The sequence below is a fragment of the Megascapheus bottae genome, chromosome 2, assembly GCF_031878675.1.
Source record: "Megascapheus bottae isolate mThoBot1 chromosome 2, mThoBot2.hap1, whole genome shotgun sequence".
NCBI classification, from domain to species: domain Eukaryota; kingdom Metazoa; phylum Chordata; class Mammalia; order Rodentia; family Geomyidae; genus Megascapheus; species Megascapheus bottae.
The window spans coordinates 58556411-58569386 of record NC_143510.1 but is presented as its reverse complement, the minus strand read 5'-3'; the positions used below and the strand labels follow the sequence as shown (position 1 = coordinate 58569386).

General features: G+C 35.4%; 1 protein-coding gene across 1 annotated transcript in view; it reads right to left on the bottom strand.

Annotated features, from left to right (window-relative positions):
• Nucleotides 1-12976, bottom strand: part of Msrb3 (methionine sulfoxide reductase B3) — a 113665-nt gene that overhangs the window by 41482 nt on the left and 59207 nt on the right. Inside the window, exon 5 of the mRNA XM_090328018.1 lies at nucleotides 11186-11214. Coding sequence (XP_090184144.1) covers nucleotides 11186-11214 — 29 coding nt within the window. The remainder of the gene's footprint in view (nucleotides 1-11185; nucleotides 11215-12976) is intronic.

The following is a 12976-nucleotide window of genomic DNA, read 5'->3' as shown; positions in this document are numbered from 1 at the left end:
AGAAATCAATACAAGTTTTTATTAGATGTTATATCAGTAATAATGGAATTACTATAAAGCAACATAGAATGACTGAACTGATTACTTTAACCTAAGCAGATATCATCAGAAAACTGACTCTTTCTTTAAAGGGGTTTAAAACCAGTTCATTTAATTTGCAATATATTTTTTGCTTTGGCCTTTTTCATTATCCTTCCCACCAAGGAAAAAACAATCATTGTCCTTTCAAAGCCAGGCTGATATCTTTGTTTAAGATGAATGGTTATCTTTAGACAAACCAGATTTCCCTCCATTTGCTATTTTATGTAGTATTTACACAGAACCTCAGTGAAAGAGGAAAATGAGGGATTAAAGAGACTTCCTCTAGGTAAATATGACAAAGAATGAATATACATTATTATCTCTAAATAAAAAAGACAGCAACTAGAATCTCTGGACAACTTTCCAACGTTAATGATTACACTTGAAGCTATGTTTACTACCTGTTTATACACACAGAACATTTCTAGCTAAACTCTGTACAACAGCCCGTTTCCACAGGATGATCTTCCCACTGGTAAAGACAAAAAATTTTAATTACATACTGACTGATGTGCAAACAACAATCCTACGTCTTTTATGCTAGATGGAATAAATCTTAACACTTTAATGAAGAGCATTGAAGTAGTACAAAAGCTACAGTTTAGCTAAATTTGCTCTCAATTTATGCTGCTTTGGTTAAAAGGCAAGAATAATTTGATAAAGTAAAACAACTTCAAGTGGATTATGAATGATATATTTTTTCCGGTGATAATTTACTAGTTATAAATTTTGGGGTAGAAACTTAAGATAGTAGTCATTAAAAAAGAATGTGAAAATATTTTAATCTTCAGTCATTAATCATGTCATTTTTACACTAGATTACTCTGCTAAACTATTTGAAACAGACTATGATATACTCTACACCAATTTTCCTGCTTCTGACCACCCTATGTGAAACAATCTCACTGACTCAGAAACAAATGCAGATAGCAGGTAAGTACAAGATACTTTCAGCTTTATGTAACTCCAGCCATGACTTATATTTTGATACATTATATACATCTAAATTCCCAAAGAAATCTCTTGGAAAAATAGTTGTATTTCAGCATGAATAAATTAATTAGAACTTTTGGGGGGTAATTTTTAAATTCTTTTGTATATACTATAAGCAATGGGTAATTCTATGTTCTAGATACAGTCTTGTACAATTCTGCAAAAAACATGAAATCATAGGGCTAGAAAAAATGGAAATATTAGCTCACTGCTTAGAAAATCAAAATAATCTACAAAACTTGGTAAATTTCCTAATAAACAAAAACACTATACCCCATAATATTTTGAGGAAAACTAGTAACTAAAAAGAAGTTGATGATGAAAACTAAATTTTAAAAACTTCTTATGTAGTATGCTGGGTGCTGGTGGTTCATGCCTATAATCCTAGCTATTCAGTAGACTGAGATCTGAGGATTGCAGTTTAAAGCCAACCCATCCAGGAAAGTTTGTAGGCCTCTTTTCTACAACTAACCACCAAAAAAGTTGGAAGTAGGGCTGTAATTCAAGTGGTAGAGCACCAGATTTAAGCAAAATAAAGTTCAGGGACAGCACTCACGCCCTGAGTTCAAACCTCAAGACTGGCACATACACACACACACACAAAAATATATTGAAAAAGAAACTGATACAAAGCAATTTACCAAATACATCTAAACAGTCCAATAAAAGTAATTTTAATGTATTGCAGTTGAATAAAGTTTCAATGTGACTTTAATAAAGAGTATTTTTCTAGCCAGGCACTAGCGTCTCATATCTATAATTCTAGCTACTCAGGAGGTTGAGCTCTAAGGTTTGAGGCCAACTGAGGGGGAAAAGTCCACGACGCTCTAAACTCCAATTAACAAGCCAAAGGCTGAAAGTAGAACTTTGACTCAAGTGATAGAATGACAACCTGTACAGAAAAAAAAAAGGGTGAGCATGAGGCATGACGCCAAGCCACAGGATTGGTACAAAGAAATAAAATAATTTTTCCTAGCTATCATTACCACACAACAAAAGGAAATGTTTAATTAACTGTAATAAATTTAATTATAACAGAAATAAATTTAAATCTAAAATGTAAGAAAAAATAGCCAAACATTATTTTTGAGTATCTGGAGAATGAGGCTTATTCTTCTTGTGAAACAACTACAGCTACTATATAAAACTTGAATTGCTACATTGTTATTTTTTCATGCTATGTTCTACAAAATATTTTCAGCTATTGGGTTTTCTTGTCCTTTATACTTGTCATTTCTTAGAAATGTTCTTCCTTCTATCCAGAGTGTGATGATTTCTACATAAAGTAATCTACAGTATGATTTGGATTCAAACTTAAAAACGACTGTTTTTGAGGAAAAATATTTGTTTTGTTACTGGTTGATGTTCCATATTGTTTAAAAAAGGGGGAAATATACTTTGAAAAGTGAATATTATTTTTCATTCATTTATCAGATATCATATACTATTGTATGACAACATGGTCAATTATGCTTTTAACATATATTGCTTAAATATGTTTGTATATCAACAACAAACAAAAAAATAAAACTTAAGCTAGAATGTAAGGTTACCAAATGGTAACATCTGGGTAGGATATAGACTTAGCTACTTGGTTTCTTGGGAAATGCTATTTCAATGTCCGAAATACCTTTATGTTATAAAGTCAGTAAAAATGATAATCATCAAGAAAAAAATGTATTGTAAACTTGTTCATATTTAATTCATATACTGACAAAGTAATGAAAAAATCAACAGTATTCTGTGCCTGAGAGACTAGAGTCATTAAGTGGAATATCCATGGTAGCCAAACTTGGTCCAAAATATAAAGAACTCAACTTACAGTACTCAGCTGTAACTATTGGTACCTACAAAAACCTATAAAGGTCTGTGTATCTTTTCTTCTCCAATTTGCTTCATCGTTGTTTTAGAAGTGATATACACAATAATGTGTCCAAAACAAAATCAAGCCTGGACTGATGGTGTATATTTGTAATCTCAGCTACTCAAAAAAGAAGAAAAATCATTCTGAGATCACCCAGGCAAAGTGTGCAAGATTCTATCTAAAAATAATCTAAAACATACAGCACTGTGGCTCAAGCCCACATTCAGGAGGCTGAGATCTATGGATCACAGTTCAAAGCCAGCAAGAAAGTTCATGAGGGCTGGTAGTTTGGCCTAGTAGTAGAGTACTTGCCAAGCATGCACAAAGACCCAGGTTCAATTCCTTGGTACCACATACACAGAAAAAGTCGGAAGTGGTGAGCTCTAGCCTTGAGAATGTCCAAGGACAGTGCTCAGGCCCTGTGTTCAAGTCCCAAGACTGGCAAGAAAAAAAAAAAAAGAAAGTTCATGAGACTCTTATCTCCAACTAACCACCCAAAACCCAAAAGTGGAAATGTAGACCAAAATGGCAGAGCTCTAGCCATGAGCAAAAACAAAAACAAAAAACCTCAGGGACAGGGCCTGGGCCCTGAGTTCAAATCCCATAATGGACAAAAAATAAAAAAATAAAATAAAATAAAGCAACAAGAGCTTGGGCATGACTCAAGTGCTTGACTAGCAAGGTTAGGTCTTGATTTCATCTCACAATATGACCAAAAGAAAGATGGGGGAGAGGGGAGGAGGAAAGAAAGAAAGGAAGTGAAAGGAAATGGGGGAAGGGAAAGAGAAGGACAAAGGAGGGAGGTCAAGAGAGGGAAGGAAAGAGAAATAAACTCGTTTTAAATGTTTTCATTCTACCTAAGGAAAAAAATGCAGAATTTAAACATGGGACAGAGTGTTGCACATGAAATGTTCAAAGAAACCAATTGAAAATCACTATGTAGAGAATTCGACTAGCTCCATCTCATGTAAGCATCAGCACTCATCTACTACTGTTACTGTTTCCTGGTTTCACAGTTGGTTTATAAAAGTAGATGAATCATTAAGTGCCCTTTACTTGCTTCTGTACAATCAAGAAAAGCCGTTATAGAGGAAACCTGATGTTCAAGGCCAACCTTGAATAGCATCCTAAAGAATAAATAAATAAATGCACAAAAAGAAAGCAGTACTCATATGCATTTGTCATTGTTCTCTTCTAAGCTAATCTCCTTTAATGATAATTAAATGTGAAATGTCATTCCTTCTAGAAATCTGTAGAAAAAGTACATACTAACCACTAGCACAATTGAGCTGTGCTCTTAAAAACTCAAAAGTGAAAAAACACAGTGATATGGTTTGAATAAAGAAAAGAAAGGTGAATTTGTCTAAACATAAAATGTATCAGCTCATGTTTAAATATCAAGAGCTCTTTAATTCACCATCTGGATCTGAGTTTAGGCTTGTTAGGCCTCCTTTATGCAGCAAAATCCATGTGAAGTCACACAATAGTCCATGCAGTGTAAGATTCCTGAAGAGAAGGAATTGTATCCACTCTTTCCACAGCTATAGAACATCTGGCATATCGTGTGTCCAATAAATAGATGTTGAATGAACAGATAGTGTTTATTTCTACTGATGAATGCTACAAGAATACAGATTTCAATGGTCTTATGTAAAGATTTTTATTTTATTTCCTTTTGTTTCATTATTAGACCTTTGAAAATATAAAACTTAAAATGACAAAAGTAGCTAAAACCTTTTTTTGCAATATATTCTCACACAGAAATGAAAATAAATTTCTGTATTATCATTACTTTTTAGAAAGACTATGGTAGGCAAATTGCCTGGTGAATAAGCTTTTAAAACTCTAGTTCTTCTACACTGGAAATCCTCAGTTCCCTTCAACTCACTGTCTACCACTGCCCTAGCAACTCTCTCTGTCTCTCTGTATTGCACAGCTTTTATGCCTTAATGATTTTTAGTCTGATTTTTTTTTACCCTGGTGGGGAGATTGCTTTCTAACCACAGATCCTAAAAGTGACACTAGTTGCTTTTTGTTCCTTGGAGGTTTTCTTTTTTTCTTTCTTTGTTATTTTTTTCCCCTCTATCCTTCAGGATAATTATATTCTGTTGTGTCTTTTATTTTCATGTCTTTTAGGATCTCCTAACCTTGTACACTCTTGGGCTTTATTTAATAGTGAGCTCCTGCTTCAACCCTCCACACTAAACCATGCTCATTAGGTTTCTTAATCCTCCATAATTTGCTTTCATGAAATTTTATACCTTTGAGTTGCTGTGTTCTATGAGCCCATTTCCTTAGTACAGCTATTCCAGGCAACGCAAAATCAACAAGACCGAAACATAAGCTTATTCACTTTCTCAGCCAACATGACTCTATACAAAAAAAAATGTTTTTAATGTTTATGGACCATGAACTATACCATTTAACTTGGTATTTCATTTTCTCATCCAAACATTTCCTAAGATGGTTAAAAAGGAAGAAAGAGCCTGCAGACTGACTGCCTCAACATCTAGTCAGTAACTTGTAAGGATCAGAAGGAATAATATGCTAAATGTTATATTAGTAATCAATAAATTTGGTCTATAATATTGGCCATATAACTAGAATTCAGAAGAAGATGCAAATGTCTTAATGTCTTTTTTTCCAGTTTCTCTTTAGCAGCTCTGCTTTTCCAAATGTTTTTTTTTTTTTTACAAAACATGTTTATTCTTGAAATCTGACTGTGAAACCAACTCAGAATTTTCAGCAGCTCATTCTGTTGCTTTTTCTATTCTACTCATTACTTACACCTTTGCTGAGGAATATATGTGCAGAATAGACAAGATGGCACATGCACACCCATATATTCTATTTTTATTTTTAATTTTCTAGGAACACTGGTGGGTGGGGGAGGGGGTAATCTCTCAGCAGTGCATTGAGAGTTCATGATGTTTTCCAAGGTGACTAGCTTACTCCAGCAAAGTTTACACTTCAGCTCTGTGTGCATGTTCAACTGTGGTCTTCCCAACCCAGATGACAGAAAACAAAGCTGGTAAGTTATTTAATTGGCTTGCATCTAAACACTGACCTCCAGGGCTCTGTTTATATAACCTATCATGGAATATGCTCCACAGTTTTCTGCTTCTTTCAAAAGCATGTTTCTCCTGAGATTTGATATATGGAGTTCATGTTTAATCACTACATTAAACTCAATGCTCTGCTTCCTCCAGCATCAACTAACTTCCCTTCTTGGTAGGTGGGGAGAAGAGCACAGCTTCTTGCTGCTTCTGAACATAAAAGGAAGTCTGTTTTACTCTCTTAACAAAATCACTAACTCTACAAGATCCTGGGCAAGCAACATTACTACAACATCAACTAGAAACTGCTTTTAAAGCCTTAAACCTCCTTTAGAGCAAAGGTAGGCTTACTGTTTTCAATTGGCAAAACCAAAACCTTAGCTGATTGTTAAAAACCCACAGAAAAGCTTTTAAATCAGTATAATACATACTCAGTACATAGAGGTCACAGTTAAATCACACCTTAAGTTTTAACTGAACTAACATTCCTGTGATTTCCAGATCAGTGTTAATTCAGTGTCTCTTCTGGCTGATATCCACCAGACAGCCCACCATCAACAGTTTCCAAGTGGATGTAAACAGACTATTAATGTCCATTCCATAACAATTTTTTATAACCTAAATTTCTAAAATATGTGAAAACCTCTAAAATTAATTTACCTCTTTCAATTACACAAGGACTTAAAAGTCTCATGAGGATTTGGGGGTGAAAGTCGGTGGCACAGTACTTGCCTATCACTCACTGGCCCTGAGTTTAATTCCCAGCACTGGAAGAAAAGATAAACTACGTATTTTTCTTTAAAATATTTTGAGGGATGGGGAGTTTTGCCTAGTGGTAAGAGTGCTTGCCTAGCATGCATAAAGAACCAGGTTCAGTTCCTTGGTACTACATGCATAGAAAAAGCCGGAAATGGTGCTGTGGCTTAAGTGGTAGAGCTCTAGCCTTGAGAAAATCCAAGGACAGTGCTCAGACCCTGAGTTCAAGTCCCAGGATAGGATATATATATATATTTTTTTAAACAAAAATTGAAACAAACATGACAAATTATGCATAAAATAAAATTTACATAGATATTCACTGTATTGGTGCTCATTATACTATCAGTTGAAAATTTCACTATTAAAATTTAACCTTAAAAAATAGAGTTTCAGGCCGGGAATTTGGCCTAGTGGTAGAGTGCTTGCCTAGCATGCACAAAGACCCAGGTTCGATTCCTCGGTACCACATACATAGAAAAAAAAGCTGGAAATGGTGCTGAGGCTCAAGTGGTAGAGCTCTAGCATTGAGAAAGTCCAAGGACAGTGCTCAGGCCCTGAGCTCAAGCCCAGGACTGGCAATATAGAGTTTATGGGGCTGCAAGTTTGGCCCAGTGGTAGAGTGCTTGCCTAGCATGCATGAAGACCAGGGTTTGATTCCTTGGTACAACATACATAGAAAAAAGCCAGAAATAGTGCTGTGGCTCAAGGGGTAGAGCGGTAGTCTTAAGATGAAGAGTTCAGGGACAGTGCCCAGACCCAGAGTTCAAGCCCCACAATCACCACCAAAAACAACAACAAAAATACAGAGGTTATAGGTTGGCTTTCATGGAAAAAAAAGTCATTCAACTTGATAAGAAAAATGCAGCTGACTTTCTTGGTTATGGTTTGCTGGTATGCACTCAACAACTTAATTTTCTTTAACATGTACTGGCAATGAATCTCTCTGTCCTCTCCATTCTCAATCCATAGCCTAAACTCATTTGACCAAATAAATACTGTACTGTAAGCTTTTCATAAATGGGGTACATGCCTTGTGAAACACATGTGCAAATATACATATGCATACACACACACACACACACACACACACACATACATATTCAGTTTGACTTTGAAATCCTCTCCCTTATGGCTAGGTATTGACTGCAGTCATTGACCATTTAATCTAAAGATTCTCTGCCCCTTTAGGAAGATTGGCATTTTCCTTCATTAAAAAAAGTTACTGGGGCCGGGAGTTTGACGTAGTGGTAGAGTGCTTGCCTAGCAAGCACGAAGACCCAGGTTCAATACCTCAGTTCCACATATATAGAAAAGCCAGAAGTGGTGCTGTGGCTCAAGTGGCAGTGCACTAGCCTTGAGGAAAGCCCAAGGACAGTGCTCAGACCTTGAGTTCAGTTCCCAGGACTAGTTAAAAAAAATAGAAATTTACTTTGTCACAGCTGTATACAACATTAAACAGAGCTGGTTTATTTTCTGTACATAACAAACAATAAGAAAACTGGACCTATTAAGGTTATACATTTAATTGTTCCAATATGCTACCTCTTATTTCTAGCCAAAATTTTCATGATATAAAATACCAAAATAACTTCTTGCTTTCTTTGTTGTGATCCCCCACCATTCAAAGGAAAGCTAAAAGAGTTTATAAGAAAACATAATTATTTAATCTGATACCATCTGAATTTTTCCCCATATTTAAACTCAAAATTAAAAGAATAAACTTTTATTCAGAATTCCTCATAAGAACTTAAGAGTATATTACTTTGTACTTACCAAAGACATACAGATGTTATTCATGATAGATCATTTCTTTTAATTAGGACTTGAAAAAATATAAGCAATGTATGAAACCTTTGGTGACAAGAGTGAAAGATGTGGGTGCCTGTATAGATGTTATAACTATTTCCATGATAAATACTAACATTCAGTATATAAATTTAGCAGCATATTTTAATTTGGATTTGAAATTTTAACATAAGTCATTTGACTTTGACCATAGCAGCCTATATTTTAGCTTTGTACACTACTCTCAGGTTTTACCTTCAAAAATAAGCCTAGTAGACTTTGTCATTTTTTTAAGTTATATTCCAGATCTTCTGCTCTGAAGATAGACATGTAAGAAATTAACCTGTATCATAATGAAGTGAATTCTTAATAAATAGTACCTGATTATCAGGAATAATTTTTGTTGTTGTTGTTTTTGCCAGTCCTGGGCTTGAGCTCAGGGCTTGAGCACTGTCCCTGGACTTTCTCAAGGCTAGAGCTCTACCACTTGAGCCTCAGCACCACTTCCAGCTTTTTTTTTCTGTGTATGTGGTATTGAGGAATTGAACCCTGGTCTTTGTGCATGCTAGGCAAGCACTTTACCTCTAGGACAAATTCCCAGCCCGTCAGAGATTTTTAAAGGCATATAATTCTTATATAAAATCATCAGTCTTCAATGATTTCATTTATTATTATATTTAAAGATTTTTTAACTATTAAAAATGAAAAAGGCCAGGTGTGGTGGCTCACGCCTATAATCCTAGCTACTAAGGAGGCTGAGATCTGAGGATCTCAGTTCAAAGCCAGCCCAGGCACTTAAGTCCATGAGACTCTTATCTCCAATTAACCACTAGAAAATAGAAAACCTCTGGCAGCCCAGAGATCAAGTCCCATGACAGACAGACAGACAGACAGACAGAAAGAAAGAGAAAGAAAGAAAGAAAAAGAACAAAAGAAAGAAAGAAAGAAAGAAAGAAAGAAAGAAAGAAAGAAAGAAAGAAAGAAGGAAGGAAGGAAGGAAGGAAGGAAAGGAAGAAAGAAAGAAAGAAAGAAAGAAAGAAAGAAAGAAAGAAAGAAAGAAAGAAAGGAAGGAAGGAAAAGAAAAGAAAGAGACTTTTAACCCCACTTTAAATCATCTTCGGTGAGTTATTAAAGAGTCAAATATTTGATACAATGTCCTCTAACTTTACCCTCCATATCAACATTACCTACCAAAGGCGTTTTGTCTTAACTATCACTAACATATGTGATTCAGAGGTCCTAGATCATACATAATGAAAGGATTTCTGACATCATCGTTTTCAAATTAGGTATATTTGCTAATTCAAATAGATAGATTTCATAGTTTAAGCATCTCACCAAACTGGAAGAATTCATGAAGCTATATCATAACAAAGAAGATAAAGTTAGCTAGCTACTTACTATCAAAAAGCGTTTATAGCATATGGTTCCTTGTTAACATAATAACCCAAAGTATTTTTAAGTAAGATACAGTGGAACTCATACAAGAGTAAAAGTCTACTTCATTTTTTTAAATTTTTCTTTGGGGGCTGGGAGTTTGGCCTAGTGGTAGAGTGCTTGCCTAGCGTGCATGAAAACCCAGGATTCCTCAGTACCATGTACATAGAAAAAAAAAGAGCCAGAACTGGTGCTGTGGCTCAAGTGGTCTAGCCTTGAGAAAGTCCAAGGACAGTGCACAGGCCCTGAGCTCACGCCCAGGACTGGCAAAAAAAAAAAAATTCTTTGGATTCTTTTTATTTTGTTTTGTTTTGTTTATGTGATACCAAGGAATCAAACCCGGGGCATCATGCAAGCTAGGCAAGCACTCGACCACTAAGCCAAATTCTCAGCCCAGAAGGCTATATTTACCATACTTTTAAATTAAACAGGTAATATATTATTCTGCAAAGTTTTTTCTCCTGGAATTACAAACTAACGTGTACCTGTTAGGAGTCCAGCAAAGGGCATAATTCTTTGATATCCTAAATAAGGTGAGGTTTGAAAGCATTATGAGAAACCAAAGTGAATAAATTTCACCCAGTGATATAAAGATAATCAAACCTGAGGACTATGTGGCTATATTCATGCTTAATGAGAGGAAAACATCTAATGAGACTAACATGCCACTGTTGGTGAGGACATACATTCTCTCTTACTAAGATACAGAAAAATGGCTTAAGATGACTTTAATTTTTAAAAATCCTCCACCTATGATACAGTTTTTAAAGACTAAGTAGTAGATAAATTTCTATTTCTAATGGCTGAAATTTATCCAGGTAAATTAAATGCATCCATCAACCCCATTTGATTACAAATCAGTTGCAAAAAAAAAATTTCAAACTATTCAAGATGTTTTTGACCCTGGAGAAAATAATATTCTGGTTGGAGCAACAAACTCGTATAACCCCCCACTTCTGCTTTCAAACTGAAATTGTGTATAGAGAGAGCATTTATTACTTGTTGGAGAAGTATGAAGAATCCTTAAGTGAATACCTCAAATTATGGCTCAGAGCAGTCAACAGCCTTGCTTTGAGACGGGGCTTGTGTTTTGAACAAAAGACTGCCTCTAGTCTGTTTAAAATCAAATTGTTCTTGATTTAATGAGTTACTCCTCAGAAATTAATGCAAATAAAATATACTCAAAATAAAAATATTAATGTAAACATACCTGAACCAGAGTCAAATTTGGTTTCTGACCTACAAAGCAAAAAAAAAGGTTTTATAATGCAAAAATTGTTTACAAAGGAACAGTTATCTTATAGAGTAATAAAGTATAATAATTATATATGTATGTCAATCAAGAAGTAAAATGTTTCTAAAAAGCAGGAATATTTATTTGAATACTTTTAAATGTATGTACTACCTTAAAACCACCTGAAAATGCACATATATTTGCAGATAGCACAGCAATAAAAGGTCAATAGCTTTTATAGCTTGCTTTATTTTTGAGAAAAGGACTGTAAATCATGTTTTTGAAGCATCCAGTCTTGGCAGATTAACTTATTTCAGTAGTATAATAAAAACAAAACCTATAATTATACTATTTTTAATTATTAAAGATTTTCAATTATTTAACACCAAGTATCTTTTCACTAAGTTCTTAGCACACAGTAAATGAACCTAGTAACCCCATACATTTAATAAGAAGGAGAGAAAAAAATGAGCCCTTGTGGGAACATTATGTTTCAGATATAGGTTAATACTGGCTGTAAATTCAGAAGCCCTTTGAAGCTCTCAGTTCGGCTGTGGGAAAACTTCTGTTGGGTAATTATTCTCAAGATGCTGCTGACGTGCTGTCAAGCAGAATTAACCCTATGACTAGGCCCATCTACACAAGCTACTATAAGACAGCATTGTCTATATCTAACTCTCCAACCAATTAGTGGGCATGCTCCAGTCAGATTTATATCACACATTAACAATCAATAGTATATATATTCACAGCTGCCACAGCAAGATACAAGAACCAACCAGCAGGAGTCCTGTTAAAGGATGTTACATTGACAGAGAAAGTTTTTGTTGATTTTTTTTTCCTGGGGAAATGTAGTTAACTAACTGGGACAGGAGATTTCTTTGAAATTATGCCAGGGTACCAAACAAATTTTAGAAGCTTTCTTCACTTAAATTAGCTTCAAGGAAAGACATCAAAGAGGGGAAGGGAAGATAAGGAAGAAGCTTCTTTGTCATAAATAATTTATTTTCTCAAGTGCTGTGATATATAGTTGTGATATATAGTTTTAGAGAGATACAACTATACGTTTTAGTAACCACCACTAGGATGTGCAGCTGCCTTTCCCCAAGCCCTATCCTTGTCTCAGATCTTCCACTTCCATGTTCCTGTTTCCTATTTCAGGTGCAGACTCACTTCCACTTTTGGCCTCGTCCTTCATGATTGTGTCATTCCTGATGACAGCTCCAACCACGCCATATGTTATCCCGCTGGCTTCTTTATCTATCTCCCCCACTAGACTGATGCCTTTTTAACCTCTAGCCACAGCACCTAAATATGCCTGGTACTTGTGTTCAGATGTCTTTTAAGAGAAACATTTGCATCTGAACATATCCTTTCTCTTCCTTACTTACATAAAAGTCACCACAAACATTCTGACTCCCTAGTTCCCTCCATCTGTGTGCTAAAGTGCATTCTCTAATCAACTCTGGAGGCTGGCTACATCCATCATTTCCTCTCTCTAACACATTCCCTCCTTCTCTCCCCCCCACCAGCAGTTCTGGTGCTTGAATTCAGTGCTTGATGCTTGTTACTTTACCACCTGAGCCATGCCTCCAGGCCACAGTGCTCGGGTTATTTTGAGTTTAAGGATATGCTTTTCGTCTGGGCTGTCTTAGGTTTTTCTATTGACAAGGGACCTCATGAATATTTTGCTAGGGTAATCTAGGAACTACAATACACTGTTCTCATCTCCTGGGTAACTACGCTGACAGACACATGGCACTGTGG